Below are 25,266 nucleotides of genomic sequence, written 5' to 3'. Positions count from 1 at the left end.
GTGTGCATACATGCACACATTTTTCTTAGATATGGTTATTTGTATGTTTAGAAATAAGAGCTTACATTATACATCCTTGATGGGAGACACTGCAGTGGAAAAATTAATGTTAACACTAGTTAAGTTGCAGTCTTGTCAGAAATGTCGAGAAGGTGAAGTATTTACAGAATGAAGAGTGTATGGGTAGAAGATAGAAGATGCATTGTTTGTATTCCAGGTGAATACAGTAAACAAGATAATTTTCAAAGGTTCAGTTGAAAAACAGATTAACAGACCATTCATTTTCTTTTCAAAGCAAATGGTTCTGCCAGTTGAAGACACTTATTTCTTCAGTAAGATGAAGAAACAATAAGTCCATACAAACTATAACTTTTTGAAAAAGGCAAACAGTTTTGGTTAAAGACACACAAAGTATTACATGGAGTTTTCATATCCCCTTCTATGCCAAGAGGTTCCTCATTTCTGATTCCATCCTGCTGCAAGCTGTTCTCTCTGCTTTCATATTTTCCCGTTTCTGTCTTCCTTTCTGGTGATTTGTTTCAAGTTGTGAGTAATGTGAGGGCATGTTTTCAAGCAATAATATGATTAGTCGCTCATTACAGATAATCAGATGCAGGTTGTGTGTGTGGAGGTATGGTGTGATGACATTAGCGTGACATTTCAGCAAAGACATTCTATCTTAATAAAATCCTCACAAAATGATTTACAGTAGTGCAGGCCTGTGATATAATGTTTCTACTGAAGTGATATGTTCAACTGTAATAGTTTTTTAGCATTTCTCTGATTCTAAATATTCATTGCGTAGCAAGTATTGTTGGAAACAAACAATAGTAAAAGTACATGATAAACTGCTGTGATTTCTTAGGTAGAAGGTATTATTTCTTCACTCCTCAGGCTACTGCCAGGCTTCATTTTGTTTCTTTGGCTACACGTGCTTGATAGGTGGTCTTGGATGCTTTGCTTTCTATTGCATTCTGGCCTATAAATGTCATTTCATGATACGTAGTTAAGTCTGAGTTTTGTCATGAATGATTCATGCTTTTATTATTTTTTATTTACATAACACTTAAAGTGGCTGTAGTGGTAAATTAAGTAAGTAAATGATATGCTCAGTCCATTTTAGATTTCTTAGGAACAGTTCTGATCAAAACATTTTTGCACTGAGACCTCTACATTTTATGTTTGACTGAATAACCTGATTACTCCCTTTAATTGTGTCTTTTTTTCTTTTTCATGGTAGATCTCTGAACAGCAACTTCTTCACATAAATTCATAAAAGTGAAGAAGAGATGGCCAGTTCAGCGCGAGAACATCTGCTTTTTGTGCGGCGTCGTAACCCGCAGCTCCGGTATACTCTAAGCCCAGAGAATCTGCAGAGTTTGGCATCTCAGGGCACTATGGCTGAGAACATGAATTTGCAACGTGCCAACAGTGACACTGACTTAGTGACCTCAGATAGCAGGTCTAGTTTGACAGCCAGTATGTATGAATACACCTTGGGGCAATCTCAAAACCTCATCATTTTCTGGGATATTAAAGAAGAAGTTGATCCAACTGACTGGATAGGACTTTATCACATAGGTAAGTTGGAACCTTGCTGTAGTACTTCTGTGTTTCCTGTGCTTCTTGCTTTTCTTTTTATGTCATTTTCCATTTTTCTGATATGCATTCTGGCACACTGCATGATTAATATAAAGATAAAATTGAGAGAAGATTGCAGTGAATCACCTCAGATCACTCTTTGCTTTTCTTAGTGTGGTGAGCTATGGGAAACCATGATTCTAATTTCTGTAGATCTGGTTTCTGGTGACCTACTAGAGGGTGAAATGTGTTCTTCTTAAGCAACAAATGTGCATACAGTTTCTGATGTTTACTTTTGCTGCAGACTACCTTACAAGTTGAAAAAATGAAAGTACTGTATTCATCATGTAATTTGACATGCTAACTGTCCAATGGTGATACGTTTTTCTGGACAAGTAAATTCTCAATGTTTGTGAATAGGTTTTTCCGTCAATTCTTTTTAGAACAGAAACTGTATCAGTTCTGAATGAGTGAGAATTTCTGTTTATGAAAAATCCTTATAGGAGAAAATCTTCTGAAGAATTTTTTTTTTTTTTTTTTTTACTTTCTTGTGCTGTTCAAGAGAAACGTAGGAAGGAACATATATTTCATAGGAGGGAGCTGAGGAGAGCTCTAAGATGATGGGCAAGGGCCTGTGGGCAGTGTGTGCATTAGTTAGCGGTGTGGATCAGTAGGTCAAAGCAGTTTGTGCTGTGACCCTGACATCAGGAGAATATTTAATTTGGGATTTTGCGTTGTACTGTGTTTAACCACAGCCCAGGATCCAGATATTCCTGCTGTGTATATGGCTTGGAGCTGTCCAAAGGACTAGGAGCTGGAGCGTGTTTAGTTGGTGGCATCACAGGCCCATGGGGTTTGGTCTCCTTATAATGTCATCCAGTTCGTGTGCAGTAAAATTACTCTCTGAATTTAGCCAATGTTTAGTAACAGAGATGGCTGTGTGATCCGTGTCAAATTAGCACTGCTTCTCTGATTTAACTGCTGATTTCGGAAGAAACTGTCAATTTAACCTACCAAAAGCAGATTTAGCAGAAACTGGTGGAAACAGGTCTGACTGCAGGAACTTTGTCCAGCTTTTTCCAAGATGTCCTATTACTTCATCATTTCATGTGTCTTGCTGGGGGGGAGGCTGTTTCCAGTTCTCATCCTTTTTGCCTGATTTTTTTCTTTTTTTTAAATTTTCTCCCAAATTACTGCAGATCTGCAAACTGGACAGTACTGATTTGTGCTGTTCCATGCTTACCTGATCATAAAAGCTCTACTGGAGAAGCTGCATGAGCTTTTCCTGGAGTGAGCTGTGTATATGTACTAACATTTAAACTATCTAAATGATGCATCTCCATAATCAACAGGCATGAATCTTCTCAATAGCATTAGCAGCCTGACGTGTAGTCTGTGCTGTAAAATGCATGGACTACTAAATGAAGCTTAAAAAATCTGATTTAAATACGCTGTAAGTTTCCTCTGAAGAAGAAAGAAACTTTTCTCTCCTTTTTCTTTTTCCGTTCTTTTTTTTTCTTTCAAGTTAAACTATTTCATAGCACTACAGGATTGGCTTTCAAGACTCTGAACTAGCACCCTTCTATGAAATTCTAATAGGTCTCATTTTCGGTTGTAAATGATTTTATCCTACTTTCATAATTAAAAATGTTTTTGCCTTCAGGCTGTCAAGCTCATAAAGCACAAAACAAAATTCAGCTTCTTATAATCCTATAAAGAATAGCTAAATTTAGGCCTTCTTGGCCTAAAAATCGCATACTACTACTGTGTAATACCAGAGTATGAGATAAGTGTTTGTTTTCCTGTTTTCTTGTTAAATAATGAAAGATCTGGAAACTCCTTCAACACCTAGCTTTCTTCTTCTCTGCCACTTGAAATCCATCAGCACAGGTGAGAGTTTTGTTACTGATTTTAAAATAGATCTGAACAGAAACTTTAAGACTGTTGGCTACATCATTCTGAAGGATGAAATCACACATTTCACGCAACCTGAGAGGCAAGGGTATATTCAGCCTGGTAGACATACTTTGTCTATCTTTTTTTTCCTTTTTTAAATAAACTTAAGTATCTGGCATAATTAAAAATAAACATTTACATTTTTAAGTGTGTGATCTAAAAGCCTTCATTTGCATAATTTTTAAATAGCTAGATAAGATATAGGGATAACATACAGACTATTTTTTTGTAAGGCAGTGTGCACGTATTTTAGGAGCTGCTCCTGCAGGCTTTGTTTCTCAGACACTTGTGTGCTTTTACATCGATTACAAGGAAAACCAAATTGGTCCAAAACACTGTAGGGTATAATCCAGGATTTTCAGTCCCTCATAATAATGGATGTAAATTTACTACTTTGGAAAAATGAGAACACTCCTTTTTTTCTTGGGAGGAGGTTAATATACTGAAAAATAGAAGTTCAGTTCTCAAACACATTATTAAGATTTAAAGTAGTTGCTTAAAGTTATCCATTCTGGTCTTTCTTTCAAATGGAAACCATTTAGCAACTTTGAAAGTTGCTGTCCTCTGGCACTGCCTACTAAAAGCAACACAGATTGTGTGCAGTCACTAACACAGGACAGCTCTGTGTCTGTGCCAGCCTGATGCTGTGCCTGAAGTGTCCCAGCACTACTAGCAAAGTGCTATTTTTCAGGGATCTAGGAATAGAAAAAGGCAGATATTTTGACCTTACTAAGAAATAAACAAAAAAACGACCAAAACCCACCATCACCAAAAACACAAAAACCCTGCGTTGCATAACTGAAAGCACAATCCTGTGAATTCTTTTACACGGGTTGTACAATTAGCTTTTATAATGAAAGCTGCATCACTGTTTGGACAGGGGAAAGAGTGGTTGTCAATTCTGTAAATGAACAGATGGGGAAATTCTGAAAATGAAAATCATTCTGAGCTGAGGCTTTTGTACAGAGAGATCTGTCAAAGGTCAGGAGCAATCCAGGTAAATTTGTCACTTCAAATTAATTTTGTGGAGTACATCCATTATAAAAGGAATTGAAAATGACACACTGGGAAACCATCTCCTTCATTCATTAATATATTCAATTAACTCTCATTATTTTCTATTCAATTCAGTCTCATTATTTTCTATCACAAGAAAGCAGTTATTTCTGTGCTTTACTGCATGGTTCAAGTTGCAGTGGCATACTAGGAATTTCACTGCTTGCTATATCCCCAAAGATTTTGTACACATCATTGTATAAATTCACTTCTGCAGGTACATCAGTTGGTACAGTTGATCATAAAACTGTCAATAGTCAGTCACTGGATTTCTTGCTACGTGGTATATGGAGGTTTATGGATAATTAGCTTGCAATGGGGAATAGTAGGTGGAGCTTTCTCTCAGTGTAATACAACTAAAGAGAAATATTTGATCTTTTAAATGTTTATGAAAATAGATGTTTTTTTTTTCTTTTTAGAAAGAGAAAAGCCTAAGGAGAGAAAAACAGAATAATTTTATTCTGAAGGGCTGATTTTTTTTTCAGAGCATATGGATTTTTTCCACATTTGTGGAAAAAAAATGGGGAACAAATATGTTTGTTTATGTGCCTCAGTGGTCAAGAAAGCCAGTAGCATCCTGCCTGCATCAGAACTTGTGTGGCCAGCAGGACTGGGAAACTGTTTGTCCCTCTGTGTTCAGCACTGGTGAGACCCCACCTCAAGTACTGTGTTCAGTTTTGGGCCTCTCCCATGATACTGGGTTGATTGAGTTTGCATAAAGAAGACAATCAAAGCCATTGAAGGGACTAGGAGACAAGAGACAGGAAGAGCGGCTGAGGGAAGTGGGTCTGTTCAGTCTGGAGAAGAGAACGCTGAGGAAAGACCTACAGCTACCTGACAGGAGGTTGCAGCAAGGAGGATGTTGGTCTCTTTTCTATGGTGACAAGTGGTAGGATGCGAAGCAACAGCCTCAAGTCACACCATGGGATGTTTAGATTGGATATCAGGAAGAATTTATTCACAAAAAGTGTGGTTAGGCACTGGAATGGGCTGCCGAGGGAGTTGGTGGAATCAGTGTCTCTGCAGGTATAGACACGGCATGGTTTAGTGATGGTCTTGGAGTGTTAGGTGATGGTTGAAACTGATGATCTTAAAGGTCTTTCCAACCTAAATGATACTGTTTTGTAGAAAAGATTGCAGTCATTCATTGTCATGTCCTCAGGATACTCCTCTTTGATAACTTCTGATATTTAGTTTTTCAATGCAAGCAGTTGAACTTCAGTATGAAAAAATCCACATAGAATGCTGTATTTTAGAAATGTTTTTAGATTCATGCATCAGTTTGATGGTTCATTCTATAGTCCCATATACATATCTTCCGATTTCACCACCTTTAGCAGCTGAACTCTGGTATGATTTCTTGTTGAGGAGTACCTTTGTTGAGCGTCTCTTTGTTTTCCAAATGTATTCTTACGGATTACCAAATGAAAAGTGTGCGTGAGGGATGTGTTGTCTTCTGTGGAAGAAAGCATCTTTTTTTTTCCTGACTATTTCAGGTTTTATACTGCTTCAATTCCTTAATGTGTTGGTAGCACTTCTTGAATAATCTTGTCCTTGAAGGTCTATTAAAGCAGCTTTTTAGCTCCACAGGCGAGATCTGTGGAGAATGTAGATAGTATAGCCGTATGAGCACAGAAAAGTATCCCACTGAGACTACATGAAAGAGAGAAATAGTATTTCTGAGTATTAGCTCTTTGGGTAAATTGAGCATTGTTGCACGAAACCTGAAATTGTTGAATATAAAATACAGGTTTATCATTTTGAATTCAGCTTTGAGTTTGTCTGGAATGGGCTTTTCCTACCATCTTCAGGCCTACTTGTGAGGATTATCAAGTGAAAGTGACAGGACAGGATGAAGTTCAGAGTGGAGCTTTGTAGTGGAGGTGCCTGATCTGAAGAGTAAAGGCCAATTTCCAGTGTTTTTATCTTAATGAAAAGTAAGAGGTCAATTCTGTTTTTTCTTTTTCTGAAGCACCACTGGATTTAGACTGAAAGCTTTCACCTTTTGAAGAAATAGATGACACTAGTTAACAAATACATTTTTCATCCTCTTAGCTCTGTGAAGTTTGCTTTGTCCAGTACTGACCTGGCTTTCACACTGTACTTGTTTGTTCTAAATGCTTGTTCCAAACAATGTGTAAGGTACTGGAGTTTTACAGACATCCTTCTATGGTATCCAGTGAGTGTAAAGGTTTCATTGTAGGCCCACTGAAATTCTATCTAAATCTTTCAATTGATGTCATTATTATTATTATTTTTTTAATATAAGACTTTTAGTGAGGAAGACTGCACAAAATATTGGACCCAGCTGAAATAAAAAAGGAGAGAAAGTTTTTCAGCTCAAACAAATCACTGTGCGGCATCCAGGTTTTCTTGTCACTGTGTGTTATTGTAGCAACAGCATACCATGTCTTTGGGAAGTGAGAACTCTTTTAAAGATGAGCAGAATGAGAACTACCTGAGTCTGCAGTCCAAGCAGGTATCATGGTGGAGCGACCATGGTTAATAAGGTGCTGAGTGAAGCCACATCTTGATGAGTTTTATGGGTTGCCTTGAAGTCTCATATTTAAAGAATTCAGAAAGTACAGAATAAAGAATAAAAAGTCAGGGGAGAGATGCAAATCCTACTTTGGTTTTAGTAGATTAACTCCAAATTGGCCTATTTTTGCCCTAATTTAGAGAGTCCTGATTATGAGATGCATGCCCCTTTTCTAGAGAGCCTTAGCACATTTAAAATGCTGGTTGTCAAAGGTCATTATCTTTATTTCCCTCTGCTAGTTCACTCGGGCTGCTTGAATTTTTGTTACACCTACAGCATGGATTCTCAGTAGCCTTTTTAAAAAATAACAAGGAATGAAAGAAAGAAAAACCTGATCCTGAGCTATGTAGGACAATTTAGATGGGATCTACATTTGCGCTAAGCCTCCTAGTGTAGTGGAGGTTGGAGCTTTTCCATTTCACGTCAGACGAGATTAAAAAGAAAAAAGCTTTCATGTAAACTGCCTTTAATACATATAAAATAGTGGCTTCAATTAGACAGAGAGATTATAAAAATTTAAGATACTTTATCCTCAACAGATTTCTCTGGTTTCCATTATAGAAAATGTAGAAAATAATAACTTCATTATCTTCTGGAAAAGACTGATTATTAACTTCTTGTTTTCTTTTTTTTTTCCCCTTCCTGGTTTTTAGCAGTATGATTACTTGAAAATCTGAACAGTACTTTCTTATGGCTAGTTATTCTGCATAGCTAGCAGTATTATTTTGTGATTACTCCTAGTTTTGGCTGTTGCTGAAGTTTTTAAAATACAGATATGCCTTTCTGTATAGGAGAGTCAATCCTTACCCAGCTTGGTTCTTGGTAGAAGCTTTGGCTTAGACTTCCAAGAACTTGCCTTTGTGTTCTTTGTGAGTCAGCCTGTGGGGATTTGTTGTTTTTTTTTTTTCCATTGTCTCAGCTGAATATCTAAACACCATGGTGGTTTTGTTCTCTCTATAAAAACCGGAACAAAACAAAACTAGCCGGGCTCCAAAAACTCTGGAAAAGACATACCTGGGTATGCTGAGATGTCCGTGAAACTTTTGGTAGATGTATGCTTAAATTAAATATATAGTAAAGCTAACCTCCTAGGAAACCCTAAGAAAGACTAAAGGAGGGAACTTGAGTTCATGTTGGCCTCCATCTGGTATTGACATCAGTTTGTTTCTGTTTCATATTGATATTTGTGATAAGCAGTAGTATGTGGAAAAATCAGCCCTGAAATACATCATTTGCTGATGACTTAGTAATATTATGGAAAGATGTGACAGCTTGCAAGGCACTTCTTGAGTGGGCTAGTGGAAAGAGGAGGCAGCCTAATTCAGGAATTGAATCGTAAAATTGTATGCAATGAGGCTCACAGTGATTAAAACAAAAATCAGTAACAAACCAAGGGTCTTCAGAAGCCAGCTTTCCCTCTAGGTGTGGCATTTTAATCTTTCACTGCTCTTTCTTCATAGAGCCTGAGCCACATACAAAGCTACTTTTTTCCCAACACTGAATTTGGTACTTTCTCCTCCTCAGCTATAATCCAATAAATTTTGCTCAGAAATCACAGTAAGGGTAGTACAATACCTCCTCTTTACTGCAAAAACTGAAAATGAATAGAAGGTGCTTTCTCTATGTATTGTATTTGCATAGAGCAGATCCCTTATGAAGATACATTCACTGAATTACAAGACGCTTGCTGTGTTTAAGAAGAAAGGAATTAATTTCCTGATTAAAAAGCAAAATGGAATATTTTAAAATGGTATTTATATCAGGAAGAAGTTCAAGCTGTGATTAAGTTTTACCACAACATCTAAACTTTTCAGTTAATTGTGTTTCAAGTTTTTGAGATACCCCTGACCTCAAAACTAGACAAATGTAGCTTCAGGGAGGACTCTTTCAGCTGTGTTGTCAGTATCTTTTCACTGCAAAAGGTTTTGGTGTGACAACATCTATAATCCTTTGGAGAGAAAGCAGTATGCTTCCCACCCTGCCTTTTTGATGGCAAGTGGCTGTTCCAGCAGATGGGAAGATGGCAAATATAAACACTGGTTAATGTTAAACAATGTATGTTTCTGAATTGATAATCTTCCATTTTATCATAATGTTGCCTTATGTTAGTGTGTCTTTTTACATTTGTTTGGAAGGGGCTCTCATTTTTCATTTTTTAAAGACACTTGCTGAGCTGTTTTCTATCATCAAATCAACATGCCAAGTATTAGTTTTGAAATAATTTGGAAAACTATTAATTCAACTATTGATTTGTTTCATGTAAGTAATACGTTATGGATTACTTTTGCATTATGCACCGTGTTAGAATTCCTCATTTAAATTTTTAATGAAGTTCTTGGCTCCTTCACCTGCATAGATTTATCAACCTGAGTGTTGAATATATACATTAAGGTTGTGATGAGCGTAATTAAAACTGGTATCACTTAAAAAGGTGAGAAACATGCATACTGGGACACAACAGTTTATTGGTGAATATGTTCAATACATCTGTTTAATAGATGCTGGTACTGGATATGCAAGATCTTAAATTATGACTGGTGGAAGTTACTGAAGGTGCCAGCATCGATTGTAGTCAGCATCCTTTTCCGGCAAGCCCATCAAGACACATCTGGCACAAGAGATGTGCTGATGTGGGGTGAAGGTGTTACAAGAATGCAGTTACACTGACTGCTTAGCTGGCTTTTACTCCTTGGGAAAAACAAAGCTTGCAAATGTCTGCATTGGCAGTGTTTCTTGTCTCTCTGCCCAGCAGCATTCAGGACTCCAGGGCTCTCACTCTGGTGGTCAGCCAGTTTTTAGGATAGCAGATCCCATATCTCAGAGCTTCGTTCCAAAGTCTGGTCAAACTCTCTTCTCACAATTGGCCTCCTTTGTCTAGCAGTCATTCAAGAGTTCATGTCCAAGTGTTTGATCTTCTGGTTGATTTCAAATCACTAATCACTCATTACATTGCTGATGTGTTAGCAGTCCTTGGAAGTTTTAAAAAAATTGTTATGTTCGTTGCTTTTGTCATTCTTGCCCTGGCCTTGGAATAAATGAATCCTTTATATCTCAGTATGCAGTAAAGCAAAAATTAAACATACAGTTCCTATAAAAATAATAGTTATTTCCCATGTATTGCGCTAGGGAGAAGAGGAAAAGATTCAGCAAAAGTTCGTTACCTTGCATGGAGGGAGCAAGATACATACTAGAAAGGATTAAGTGAATGTAAGGGGGCTTATTTTGAAATTTTATAGAACATATTCAAAATAACTTATATAATAATGGAGGTGACAATCACAGTCAGATCTTAAGGGAACTGGACAAGGGATATTTGTTTAAGTAAATATCTGAGAGTTGAGTTTGAGCTTGATCTGTTGCTGCACATTGCTGTTAATATCAAGCTCTCTTTAACCATACACAGATGGAGGTTTGATGGATACAGGTCACCAGTATCAATTTTTCTTACAGAAAATATGATTAGAAATTTAGTTTGCGATTTTCCCTGACTGTAGCTCTCTGATCCTAACTATTTAGTTGCCATTAGAAGTTTTTATTAACAGATATGATGTGCACTCTTGTGCTTTATGAATTCTTCCTTCTTGGAGAATTTGAGCTTCCTTATGGTTATTAATATGGCTTACATGAGTGGAGCTGCACATCATGATAACTTTAGACAGATTCTAACTGACAGCTTGGACCTGTCAGGTGTCGCTCCTGAAAGGAGCTAAGAATTAAAGGCATTCAGTGCATTGCAAGATCAGGACCTTAATCGATGTTTCATCTTTACTGTCAAATGTGGAAGTGCTTTCTCGCATATGAAACCAATTAAGTCTAAATGAGTTTGACTTTATGAGATGAAATACATGTAGTAGGACATTATAGTGCAATACTAGACACATAACATTGCCACTAAGATAAATATGCAATAATGGCCTTTTGAAAAAAGGAAGCAAAAGATTGTCTATGTTCACTGTAGTTTCATTTGTATATAGAGTTTCATGCATGACATAGTTCAGCAGATGGTAGCCTGCAGGGAGAAGGAAGATTTGCTTGACCATTTTATCAACATAGATGCATCTCTGAATTTCAGTAGTTTTACCTAAAGGCGATTGTTTTCAGGATACTGGTAGAGATGAAATAATCTACTGAAGTCAACAATGGATAAGATTTTTGAAGTTACTATTTATGGGGTAGTACCTAATGTAAAGCCCACAACACCATTTCTTTGATATAATATTTAACTTGTAAAATACTTGAGCAATAGGATGAAAAGTGCATTTTCCTTTTTGCTTTAAAAATGAAAAAGTAATCTGTTTTCTGCAAGTAAAAGCAAGCACAACCCTCCTGACATCACTGGGATTTTAGCCAGTTATTCAAATGAATTTATGACATTTGTTGTTCGTTCAGCTTGATGTTCTGAATCATCAGCACCTAAGATTTAGATTTTACAAAACAGTCTTAATTACAGCACACTTAATTGAATACACTCGTGTTCAAGCTGTTGAATAAAAATTATCACCTTTCTGATTAGTGGAGATTATTGTTTTAGGTGCTACCCTCTTCTGCCCCTTGGCTGAGCAGAAGTAACTGTGCACTGAAATGCTAAGTCCAGGTTCCGAGGAGCAAATATAGGGATTTACGTAAGAGTAACATAAATGAGATTTACAGGAACCCATTTTACTGTTACAAAAAAATCGAGGAGCACAATCATAGAATCATAGAATTAGCTAGGTTGGAAAAGACCTACAAGATCACCTAGTCCAACCATCCACCTACCACCAACAACCCCACTAAACTATGTCTCCCAATGCACATTATCAACAATAGTGACTGAGAATGTGGTTTCGCTTTGGTCTTGCTTTCTCCTTTTCTTGCAGCCCAGCATGTCTGCTCCCTTTGTTGGCTGGTACTGCTCTGCCAGTCAGTACAGCTGGCAGCTAAACATGCAAGGAATTTACCCTCCAAAGAGAACAAGTGGCTCTGTGCTGGTTTAGCTTCTTGAATTGGATGAAGGAGAGCAGCAGAGGTAGCTAGAGAAGAGTAGCTCTCTTTTACACTGGAATTCTCCATTAGACCCACTTAGCCACAGCATGCAGCAGCTAAACCAGCACAGAGGATGTGATGGAATATTGTTTGTAGACTGCTGTAGTAGGAGTGGAAGTTGAATTATGCTGTCTCTAATTATTTATTTATGTTTGGAGTTTCCTTGTATTTCTATGAGTAGACAAGTTGGTAAGCCTTTGTTTCTAGTTGCATTCAAATTCTAGGTTCTGTTGTTGGCTTGCAAAGTCCCCAAGGAATTACTGTTCTTAAAAAATACTCTGATAAGAATTCTAAAAGAATCATGGAAATGTGACATGCTTTCAAGATATTTACACAAATTAAAAAAGCTTCTCTGTCATCACTAGCCTACACAATTTTGTGGTCCTTTTTGCTATTGATTGTTAACACTGAGAGAAGGAGGTTTTTACTTCTGAGACCTATATCTCCTTTATTTTCAGCTAGTGATAATTTTAATATAATTGACTTTGATTTTTGGCACACTGGTAAAATAGAACAGCTTCTAAAGAGTTGAACAAGACTTTTTTCTTTTAGCTTTGTTCTTATCCAGATTAATCAGTGCAGCCATTTAGTACTTGCTGTGAGTAGATTTGGCTTCATCTGCTTTCATCCTCGTGAGATGAGTTTAAAGATTTGGGATTAGAAAGAAATACATTGTCATTCTTCTTGTATAAGAGAGAAATCTTAAACCTTAATAAATAATTCATCATGTTGCAGACCTACAAAAGTGTATGGGTGGAGAGAAAGATCTAGGGAATGTGTAGAGGAAAAAAGTCATTCCTATTACTCTGAAAATTACATGATGGTTCTGAAGACCGGGTAGCAATGTTCCTGGTTGTTAATATGGGAAAAAGCTGTCCATGCATTACTCTAGAGTTAACTTATCCTTGAAATTCTAAATTATCTCCTGGTGAAGCGGATTGAAAAGATTCTGGGCAATCTTCCAAGCTCCTTTTTCAGTCTTCTGCATCTGCTTCATGAGAGATAATGAAGAATAGATAATCATGATGCTATTGCTCATGATGCGATTGGGTAACGTCTTTTTACTTAGGGCTGCTGTGCAGTTAGACACAGTTAATCCAAACCTCAGCATAAGATAACATTTTGATTTCGAACAGAGAACAGACTTTTGTTTAGCCAGAAAATTAATCATCAATTATTTTGAGGTAGGTTATTTGTTCCTCAAGACTAATTACTAATGTCATGGCGATCTTGTAGATATTTACTCACTAGAAAACTCTAGACATTGCAAACAAATGAAAGCTTTGTTTTAGTGGTTGGATATAAAGGGTGTTCATCTAAAAATTCCAGTTGCCTAAAACTTGAGTCTTGTGATTTTTTTTAAGGATGAGAAGACCCTGTTGAAGTATTTCATTTCACAATAGTGGAGGAGGATGAACTCTTTGAGGGCCCAGCTTGTTCACTCTTCAGGGATCTGAATTACTTACCATTACTCCACATTTTACCCAGACAAAGGCTGAGAAATTTCATTCTGAAAATTAACGTCCTGGTAATAAGCTACATAACCTGAAAACAAATGCTGGATTTTTGACTGTTGTTAGTCCACAAATGAAGGCTGGGATCTTCTCTATCATATCTTCTGAATGTATAGAGTGTTTCTGGAAGTGCGTGGGGGAGAATTGTACTTATTTTTTTAAGAATACATTCTTTTTCATTTAGTTTGATTTCTTTCTCCAAATCACAGTCCTGCTCCTTCCACAAAGTTTCTTGTGTTGGAAGAATCTGTGGATTTCTGTCAAATGTTAGGTTAATGACATTGTGGACTCTGTAAGCAAACAAAACAGTAGGAAATTATTTTGTTTCCTCCATCTCCACACACTTTCTGTTTCTATTCCTGTCAGTTTATAGAGTACATGTGCACCTTCTCACTCTGTCGCCCCTTCTACCTTTGTATTGCTCCTTTTTGCATTTTTATGTTATACTTCTTTTGGTAAGGTGAGAGTGAATCTGAGTAGGATAATTCATGAAGATGATCAAGTTTAATCTGCCTTGCCTTTAAAAAACACTTAGAGTCATAGAATGGCTTAGATTGAAGGGAACCTTAAAGATCATCTAATTCCAACTCCCTTGCCACAGGCAGGGTTGCCAGCTACTAGATCAGGCTGCCCAGGACCCATCCAACCTGGCCTTGAATGCCTGCAGAGATAGAACATCCACAGCCTCTCTGGGCAACCTGCTCCAGTGCCTCACCACCCTCTGAGTAAAAATTTTCTTTCTAGCATCTAACCTAGATCTCCCTTCTTTTAGTTTAAGGTCATTCTCCCATGTCCTGTCACTATCAGACTGTAAGAAGTTGGTCCCCCTCCTGCTTGTAAGCTCTATTCTCTCTGGAAGGCCACAATGAGGTCTCCCTGGAGCCTTGTCTTCTCCAAGTAAACAAGCCCAACTCCCTCAGCCTTTCTTTGTAGGGGAGGAGTTCCAGCCCTCTGATCATCTTTGTGGCTCTTCTCTGGACCCACTCCAACTGCTTGGCATCCTTCCTGTACTGGGGGGCCCAGGCTTGGACTCAGTACTCCAGATGGGGCCTCAGAAGAGCAGAGTCAAGGGGGACAATCATCCCCCTCATTGTGCTGGCCACTCCTCTCTTGATGCAGCCCAGGATACCCCACCAATTTGAGAGTAGTTGTGTTCCATCTAACTTAGCTATATCTTTCCTTTGGGAACGTACCAGCCTGACTTTCTGTGCAGTTCAGTGGCTGCTTTTTCCTCAGAGCATAGCTCTGCAGCTCTGCAGGCAGCTTGCGGGCCTGCTCATGGTGATTCCCAGTTCTGACAAGAAACTATGTCATGGGAAGGCTGCTTGTGCCTTAGTTTTACTGTGTGAGGTAACAGCTTTGAAACAAGGAAATATTGCTAGATATTGGGATCAACACTTTAAGAACTTGTGGTGAAGGAGTTAGTGGATGGTAGCGGGGCATGCTGAGGTTTGGAAACCTCTTCATTTGGCTCACCAGAAGAAAGGGAAAAAACTATACATGGGGCTGAAGTGATATTCGGGTACAGACAAATCATTAAATAGAAAAATGAAGACCAAGGCAGTCAGCTGGAAAGACTGAACAGACATGGATATAAGCTGTAAAGGATGTCAAAAGTAATGGAGAAAATCAAGATTGCTTTTATGATTGAATCTGACTGAAGACTGTCTTTGTGCTGCAGACTGGGGGTGCAGTTTGCCTCCATTGTGAGAACCCCACTTGGTCAATTCTCCAGAAGTGGGTTGGGAGCAATAGGAGTATCTCTCACAGCTGGCTGCTACTGATGGCATGTGTGGGGAGACTCAATACCACACCGTGTCCACACTGCATTTCCAGGAGCTGCTTGTGCATGGAGGATGAGCCTCCCACAGGAAAAAAAGACGCTTAGCATCTTTTCCAGCTGAGCACATGAGTGTGCTTTGTCACTTGGTGCATGTCCAGCCATGGACACCTATGCTGGATTGTCATGCCGCTAAATTGTCTGACAAACAATGGCATAGAAAAATTTGAATGAAAAATTGCTTTTTTTCCACGTAAGGACGGAGAATACTGAGAATACTTGAATCACAGGCTTCATTCTTCACAAGTATATATAAAAGCTGTTTCATGAAAGCTTTATTGCTTGACAAATGGGTCTTTCATTTGATCCTGTCATGATTTCAAATATTCCAAGACATGAAACCCTGGGCATATGAGTAGTTCTTGGAAAGATTGTGTTAACTTTTCCAGGTCATTTTTGTTTTCAATGAGTTGGTCATTTCCAAGAGTTCACTTGATTACATTGCTGGAGACCATTCAAGGTAGGAACCTCTTGATTCCTTGCCTCTGGCTGAGGACTGCCAGGTAGCCTGCATCCCCAGAGCTCTGTCAGGAGGTAGTTCTGTGATGTCTTGTGCATTGCACTGAAATGCTCTGTCTTGAGATGTGTACTTTGACCATGGACTCTATACTCCTGAGGTATGCACTAGGGATATGAAATCAAGGTCTCATGAGGCATAATGGCAGCTTTTGATTTGTTTGATTGATTGATTGATTGTTCTTGATAATTTAAATATTGAGGAAATTGAAATATTTCAGCTTTCTTTCATCTAATGTTCTTCTCTAGGGAAATAAAAAAAAAAACCAAAAACCAATGATAACTTCCTGATTAACCATAGCGTGCAGCTTTTAAAGTGTACATAAAGAAACTTACTGTGATGGGAAACAAACATTGTGTTTTGCCTAAAATATTTAAAGTTTTCTTGGAACTTCCTCCTGCTCATTTCTTTACAAATCTAAGACTGACTTATCTTATTGTGTGTGTATTGGATGCATTTCTTCCAGGATGTATTGGCTCATTTCCTTGAGGACTTCTAAATTTTCAGAATTTTTTTCAGTCACAACAGATAGCTGAAAAAGCTTTAAGGAAATGAGTCAACCTCCTGAAATAAATTGCCTGGTGAATAGAGGATGCTGTGTTCAAAATCGTATACGCCCTTGATAGTTCTGTGGATACTGATATATAGATATTCTCTGAAAATAAATTCTATATGTTTCATATTCCAAAAGGATTTCAGAAAAAATATCCTGAAAGAGCTTCTGAACGTTGGTGTTAGAAATGTAGTTATGGTCAAAATCTCTAATGCAAAATTGAGTTTGTAACTGGACTTGAGTATAACATAAGAAGTGTAACATAAAGGTGCTGAGCTGAGTACTACTGAGCTTTCTTAAAATAGCCTCTCGAATGCTGAGGGCTGCATGGGCAATGTGCTTCTCTTGTTACTTCATTGCTCACAAAACATTTGTATACTAATTTTTGAGCCCTTTCTGATGATGTTCTTAGTGTCCAGAGCAGGCAAAGGCAGCTGGGTTTGCTTGGTAATAAAAAGCCCGCAGCCCAGTATCCATTCAGGGGTGTGGGAGTCCCAGGAGGGATTTTCTCTTCGTGAGGCTCTGCTGATTCACTGCATTGGCAGCTGGTGGAAATCCTGAATGCTTAGTTTAAAAAAAAGTAAGAGGACACCATTTTAGTAACATATATACGTCTGATGCAGTAGGTATATGAGCCTTTGGGATTTTCTTGGCTTCCCAAGAATTATGCAGTTATTTAGGGACAAAAATGAGGAAGACCGCAGCAAACCTCTTGATTTGGGATTTTGTCTGTAAGGAGCCAAACTAAAAGTAAAACCAGATGACCTTGAACTTCTAAGAAGTTTTGACATCTGGACCAGGTCTGAACTATTGAGTTTGGATCCAGCACTAATTAGCCAGCTCGCCCTGCTTTGTTGTGTTACCTGCAAGCAATGAATACTACATCCCCAGACAGATGACATATACTGTCAGGTTTTTAGGCTGTCTGGAAAAATGTGATTTCATTCAGATCACAACAGAAGGAAGAGAGCGCAGGGTACTGCATGGGAGTTGATCCTCTCCTGAAGTTGTACTAGACTTCATATGTTATTTTCAGAGCAGTGAGAGCTTTATCTTCCTTGTGGAGTGGTGGAACAGTAAGAGGGATTTGCTGAACAGCCGGTGTTTTTTGTTACAGGGGATTTAGAACAATGGGAGGATAAAAGGTTGTTTGCACAACCTTTGCTGCAGTCACGTATTTGCATAAAGAGGTGGCCAACAGCCAGTGGTACGTGAGAGGAATGGAAAGTAGAAATTACATGTGTAGCAGTATTTATTTTTTTTCAAGCAGAAAAGAAAGAATGAGGTGGTATCATAATGTGTTAATCAGTTCAAAATGGCATGTAAGGCATCTCAAAACAGGAGAGCAGGATAATTGCAGGTACAAAATGAAAACCCAACTGCAGTGCTCTGGAGAAGTTGCTGCCCCTGCACAGGGAATAAGCTGAGGATGACACTGGCTTCTTACTCTGGTTTCCCAGTTTTTGTCAGTGTTTATCTGGAACTCACAGCATTGAGCAATAGATGCACTGCAGTTTCATTATTGGAGAACAAGTGTCAGCCACTGCACTGTGAAGCATTGCTTGAAAACTTTTTAATGTGCCCTCTGGAGTGAAAGAGAAGCACCTGTGAGGAGCTGCAGCTGCAGGTTCCACAGTGGGCCTGGCCACGCATTTAATGCAGTAGAAATCCTTTTCTGAAGAAGGACGACATGTTTTTGTTATTCTGAGAAGGATTAGGATAGTGATGGCTTTTTACTTCCATATTTGGTTTATTTGTGAAAATGTGTCATATGGCATATATATTACTGTTTTTCTCCAAGATATTATGAAGATTTGTGACCTTTTGTGCTTCCCCAATATTAAAAAAATGTCTATTTTGTTTAGTAGTTAGTTTTTTATATAATTATTCTGTTTTGCTGTGAAGGTGGCAAGGTTGGGACTCTGTGGCCACATGGAGATGGAGCAGCTGGTGTGTCCCTCATATGGGCTGCCAAAAGGGCAGAATATTCATGCTTTATAGGAACATATGTGTTGAATTAGTAGATCTTTTTGTCCTGAAGAATATGAAGAAATTATTGATTGTAAATTTTAAGGAACACACAAAGAGAAATATTGCTTGAAACAAGGTTGACTTGCAGGTCAGCGTAGTTACCTGCTTGTGGCTCTACGTCAAGGCGTAAGGGATCATATCCAGAGTGTGGTAGCTGCAGCTACCTCCTAACCTTTATGAAAAACAATCGGGCATGTTGTGGCAAAACATGTTTGGTCTCCTCAGCAAAGAACCGACAAAAACGTGTGAATTTCTGCCAAGTAAACAAGCCGCAGGCTCCAGGCCAAGGGACCTGAATCAGGCCAGGGACGTGGCAGATCTGTAGGCACTGAGGCAGAAGAGAACAAATTAGATTTCCCGTGCCTGTATACTTTGCAAAAATAGTGTCTTTGAAATTGTATCTGCAAATTTAGAATGTGCTGCTCCCCTGAACTATTTCTGGGTTATCCTGTGTCTGCTTGAATATTAGTACAGTGTGTAACCACACTATATTCTTTGGTGGAAAGGAATGAGAAAAACATGTTGTGCTTCTATAAAGTGAACTAGGTCAGACTTCAGTCATATGCTCATCCAGAAAAACTGTCTTCTGGTGTCTACGGTGTTTCCTTAATTGTGCGGTTAAATTCTGTTTTGTCAGCCTGCTAACACTAGATCAACAGGGGGGCAAATTGAGTGGGGCTAGTCTGTATTTGCAAGTAATCAGTTGCACATGACATACACAAAAGTACAGAAACCACAATTCAGTTGAAAATTGTGTCCCAGGGACTCAGTTCACAAATTGTGTTGGCAGGGCTAGGTTTAACGAGTTTAATGCAACTGATCTGAACATTATTATTATTACTTTTCTTTTTTTAAAATATTTTCATCTACTTCTAGAGCCTTAGGCTTCTTATTTTTTTCTCCCTTTGTTTGGTTTGTTTTCTTTACATATTGGTATATTGCTTGCTTGCTCCTTGGATATTTTTTCCTTGGATGTTTGACTCAGTGCTGTTTGTTGTCATCTATCAGTAAAGGAGTAATGTGTACCTGAATGTCATTGAGAAAGTTTAAAATACTGTACTTCAGGTGTAACAGTAGTAGCAAATGCTTAGAAAAGCTTTGCTGGGTTTCATAATGAACTTGTATTATCAAGTATAATTATTCTGCTCATTATTAATAGCTATATCGAATCTAAACCGAATCTTTACATTAAAAGTGGGAAGCAAGTTCAAGGAGGAATCCCGTCAGAGCTAGGAATACAGAATACCACTTATAACAGTAAAGCATCTTAGTGCATTTGAAGGCAAATAATAGCTATGACCTCAGTAATTTCTGAAATATTCTAATGTTTAGGTCTACTTTTATGCCAGTTCAGAACTAAGTTTTTTTTAGGATAAACTCATTTGTGATGAAAAGCCTGAAGGAGTTTTTCGGTGATGGAAAACCAATGAGATCATATAATCATAGAATCACCAAGGTTGGAAAAGACCTACAAGATCATCCAGCCTAGCTGTCCGTCTATCACCAATAGTTCTCACTAAACCATGTCCCTCATCACAATGTCTAAAAGAGATGGAGAAACTCCCAGTAAATCTCGCCATCGAGAGGCAGTGAGGAGGAGATGGAAAGTGTATCAGGGCAGGAAAATAACTGCTAATTGTGAAAAAGCAATGATAAAGAGAGTGATTCAGCATATTCCTTGAACAGCCTTCCTTTGCACACTGTTTGCATGGATGTGCTCTCTTTATGCTGACCTATTATTATTCCTCTGTGGTTTTTCTGCATTGCTTATCAGCCGTTTGGATGCCTTAGCAAACATACTTACATGTAAATAAAATAGTAGTGCTTTACTGGAGCTAGATGTTTTTCCGGTTTGTAAAAACGAAAGAAGAAATTGCTTGCGCAGAGGTGTCCCCTGTATAAAAGCTAACGAGTTCACTCTAATAAAGGAAAGAGGGGGAAGCATTGGCTCCTGTTTCTATCTTGAGTTTGAACCCATATTCTTCGGCTGTTTCTCTGTTTTATTAGGGTGTGTCACTTTGGTTTAAATGGCTGGAAGGTTGAAAAATGACACAAGAGCGTTGTTCAAAAATATCTTTCTGCGTTCCAATCCAGCAAGCTCTCTGGCTTTCTAATAAATTCCCTTAGAAATGAGTACTGTCAAAGACAACAATAGAATACTTTGCACTGATGCTTAAGCAGCTCATAATATTTAAGGTAAATGTAAAAAGAAAAAATAACAACAGCTGCTAAGTGAATATTAAATCCCACAAGATCCTTTGGTGATGTGTGCTGCAGAGACATATTTTATTGACAATTGAGAAATTAGGAGGATTTGTAAAAGGCAGTGAGAAATTACTTGGAACTGGCAAGGAAAAAAAGCATTTTAAGAAATGTTTCTGTATTAGATATGGGAAAGGACTCAAACATGGGGATTGAAATGCTAACTGATGCCATGAGTGTCAGGAGGCTGAAATAAGAAGAATATTGATTGGACAACATCTGAAACTGAAGCAATAATCCAGTGCAGTCAAAAGCAAAGCTGAGGAAGGTGAGGATACAGGAGGCAGACTTACTCCTTTCTTTTCATTGATGATGCCTCCACATATGGCTGAAGGGTGCCATGTTACTGGCATCCAATCCAGTTATATTTGTTCTGTCATAATAGTTCCAGGGTTCAAACCATCAACCATTTGAAGAGGCAAAAGCCGAACTGATTTCCTGGATCCATAGCTGTCAGCCACCACACAACTCTTTTATTTTTCCTGTGCATTTTACCTGTGGGAATGCCACATCCAGGGCTTCTTGTTTTAGTTCAACCCCCCCAGCAATAAATATTAATAAAAAATTAGCATTGAGGCTAAATGAACACCAAGTGAAACAAAGGCTGAAACTGCAGGAGTGATGGAGAGGCTAAATTAGTTTCTTCAGGATCCTTGGGGAGTGTCTGGCACTGACTTTCCCCCTTGCTGATTCATTCCAGGAACAAAAATGGAGCTTTGGGAAACCGAAAGGAGGGATTTATTATCAACAGCAAAATGAAACCACCAACTAGCTGGCCATAAAATCTGCTGATGGATCATCATGTGCAAAGGCTGGGTCAGCTCTTCGGTGATGCTGTCTCTGTAGCTCAGAATGTTTTGTGGTCTGAATGTTACACCCTTGCAAATGAAGAATTAATCTTTTTTTAATACATATTTCTTAATATAAAATCATTTGCTGATTCTAGTTGAAGCTTTCACCTGCACAAAAAACTGCTCAGCATAGCTAGTACAGGGCATGCATCCATGAACAGTTAGTCAGCTAAGCCTATTTTGTGATTGCCTTCATTCTCTTTGGTGGCTATCAGCAGAGCAAGCCATCTGGTGAGGGAGCACCTCCTTCCTATTACATGGCTGAGAGCTCCCTGTGAGCCGGAGTTCAGCTCATTAGGATGCCTTGTGCCTTCAGGGGTTTTTAAGAAGTTATACTACCTTTCATTTCGTCTACTTTCTTCTGAGTGGGATGTGAGTTGTTCTAGAAAAGAAATAAGTTTACCAAACTTAGCCTTTTAGTTTGTTTGAAGTTTGCATATGTACAATTAAATATTTTTTTTCCAGAATTTTTTTGGAATTATTATTATATGTATCTAATTAATTATTTGGGTCAGAGGCTCTTATATTGAAAGTTACGAGTTCAGGATTAGAAATGCAAGCTCTTGCTGATGGCATGGCCCTTGTGTTGATGAGTTCCTTTATTTGGAGGGGCAAAAAACCCTGAAGTTACTTTTCAGATGTAGCTGTTTAGGATTGGTTGGTGTTTTTATCTCAGCAGTGCCTGGAGAGCCTGATGGATCAAGGTGTTGCCCACAGGAAGTCCCAACCTGCAGTGTCTGAGCTCAGCTTTAGTGCTGATTTAGATTGCTCACGCTTGCTAAAATGTAAACATTTCTGCAGTAATGCATGGCTTAGAATATGAATGGGAAAAAAAAACCCAACACATTAGTGGATAATTTTAAAGTGAATTCAGGTTGTGTTTTATAGAATATAATTGCAGAAATAAGAAATTTGCAACACCGTGAGTAGAGTGCAGTGGGACTTGTAAAATTATTGTTGATTATGGTGATCAATAACTAGTTCTTGCTTTCTAGCAATTTGGAGGATTTGTAACCTGTTAATAAAATATAGTTTCTAACAATAAATCATAATTTCAGTTTTGCAATGAGAAGATGAAATAAGGAGATAAGCGTATTGCTTATTAAAAAATTGCAAAATTGAGGTGAAATTTTAGATTTCTCACGTCATTATTAAGTTGTAGGGCATGGGAATTGGGATGGCTTCTATTAATTAGAACTAGGGTGGCTCCTGCTAATTAGGGCAAGAAGTTTAATAGTTTATAATACAGGCAGTAACAGGTTTGATACTTGCCTAAGATATGTCCTTTGTAAAGTGGGGTAGTTGCTTCTACTGTATGAGCAGCAAGAAGAACAGAAAATAGAAGGTGTTCTGGGTGACCCTGCAGATCCATAGTAATACTTGTGCTGGTAATAAATCTACTCTGCTTCATGCAGAAGGTATACATGCAACATGAAGTGTGTTGCAAAATGTAATCCAGCAAAATGTTGATGCTAAGGCCTAATGTTTCTGTGAGTTTTGGTGAACAATTGCCAAATAATTGTTTGCTGGTATCTGATTTTAAAATTTCATAAATAGAAATAGAACAAAAGAAACTTAGAGCAGTTACAAAAAGCATATTAAAAATAACGTGTTTCTTTTAAAGATCTCTTTTAAAGATCTCTTCTGCTTTCTAAATTTGTGCATTTCAGTGATGTGTATGACTTTTATGGGGCAGATGTATGTTTCACAATGATTCAAAATGGAATTTTATTTTTAGATTTGCAAACAAAAAAAGTAAAAGGAGAACACAGTCATCTTGACTCTATTTTAAATCTTCTCTGTTATGGAAGCTGTGTTTACTTGATGGTTCCACAAGAAAAACCTCTTTTTACAGTAAGTTAATAATAGGAAAACTACATGTGTTGAAGGTTAGCTACAAGCCCATTTGTTTCCCACACGGACGTAGACTACCAAAATTAAACCCTGAAGAGATGGTTACATCATTGGTCATTCAGTGTCATTTCCCCTACCACGGACTGCTCAGTGCTGCCCAAACTTTGCCTGGCCCAAATACTGCAATCCTCAGAAACCTGAAATGTGTGCCCTTGTCAGAGAATACCACCTGGTTGTTGGTGGTGTGGGCACCTGAGGTCATGTCGTGGCTGAGTTCTCCCATCGTGGCTGAGTTCTCCCTACGTGGCCGAGACCGCCCCTGGAGGTGACAATTCTAGGTTTGTAGGTAAGTCAGTTCAGAGGGAAGATCCTTTCCCCAGAGCAAGATCTGGTGGCCAGCTTGACACTGCAAAACACACTGCTGTGGCATCTCTCATGCTGTGTGTAGCCCCTCAGAGCAGTGATTGTCCTGTTGAGGTCCCCATTGTCACCTGTGGCTCATGGCTGAGGTGCTTCAGACAGGACAACCCTGGGGCTTGAATTCACAGAGAAGGGAGAGTGAGGGAAAGAGGAGTGAAATGTCCCTCAGAGTCTCTGCTGGTAACTGGCTGCTAATAATGATCTTATGACAGAGCCTGTTTAGGGGCTGTGAAGGCGGTAGAAGATGGGGACTGCTGACCAGAGGGACCGGCTGCCACAACTAGCTGGGCCTTCCTGAAGTGGTTTTAGTTGTTTCCCTTTCAGAAATGTTTTATCAGGAAAAAAGCAAAGCAAATCAACCAACCAGCGAAAGAACAGCAGCAACAAAAAAACCAAAGCAAAAAAAGCCCGACAATAGCAGTTCTGGTATCTTTCTGCATCGGGTACTTGCGTACATGAGCACATGCTGCTTATCCGTAAAAAATGGCACAAAGGCCGTGAGATAAATGACATCTCACTTCTTCCTCTGGCTGTGAGATAACTTGAGATCTGTACCTACCCAGTCACACCAGAGAAAGCCCTCTCTGTAAGTGCAGCTGTGCTAGCAAAATTGTGCTTTTGTTGGTAGTGTTTATCTACCAACAGAATTTATCTGAGGTCAGGATAGGCAGCATTGACAAAAGCACAGCTTTGCTGGTATGTCTTTCGCATTAGGAATACTTTGTTATATTTTCTAGTTTTTCTGGCAAAGACTTGTGATGAGTATGTGGTTGCAGATAAAAGTGCATGCCCTTTATTCCCAAGGAGCTGCAATCCTCTTCTGCATGCAGCTCAAGCAAGCTTAGCAGCTCGTGCACTGTCAGCAAATAAGTCTTTATCTAATGCCATATACGGCTGTAGTCAAGAGGGAAAATGATGAAAAACATTCCACAATAAACCTGGGCTGGCAGATTGAACATGACACAGAAATAAAAGTTTAGATTTTTTTTTTAATTCGTCTTTGTTATCATCTAGCACACTAATGATTTTTATGGTTATTCAACACTCCGCTTGTGTCTCGCACCCAGGGCTAACAGGCCATCAGGAGACTTGTAAACACAGAGCTTTTCCTTTTTGTTAGGTTTACTACCAGTAAAAGCAGGTGGTAATCACCTTTACTTTGTGTGTTGTAATTCACATGGCCTTGACACAGGAGCTGTTAAATAGCAAACCAGGAAAAACAAAGGAGCTTAGTTTTTACATCTGTGATTGGGAAGAAAAGGTTGCA

At 38.5% G+C, this 25,266-nt stretch overlaps 1 protein-coding gene across 2 annotated transcripts in view; it reads left to right on the top strand.

The window, feature by feature from the left end:
• HECW2 (HECT, C2 and WW domain containing E3 ubiquitin protein ligase 2) overlaps positions 1 to 25,266 on the top strand; it is a 164,669-nt gene that overhangs the window by 48,454 nt on the left and 90,949 nt on the right. For both annotated transcript variants that reach the window (XM_021399234.1, XM_021399235.1), the window contains exon 2: positions 1,241 to 1,581. In XM_021399234.1, the coding sequence (XP_021254909.1) occupies positions 1,290 to 1,581 (292 nt within the window). In that variant the 5' untranslated portion in view covers positions 1,241 to 1,289. The remainder of the gene's footprint in view (positions 1 to 1,240; positions 1,582 to 25,266) is intronic.

This window comes from Numida meleagris, chromosome 5 (genome assembly GCF_002078875.1).
Source record: "Numida meleagris isolate 19003 breed g44 Domestic line chromosome 5, NumMel1.0, whole genome shotgun sequence".
Classification (NCBI taxonomy): Eukaryota; Metazoa; Chordata; class Aves; order Galliformes; family Numididae; genus Numida; species Numida meleagris.
Note: the sequence above shows the minus strand (reverse complement) of the source record. Positions and strands in the feature narration are given on the sequence as shown.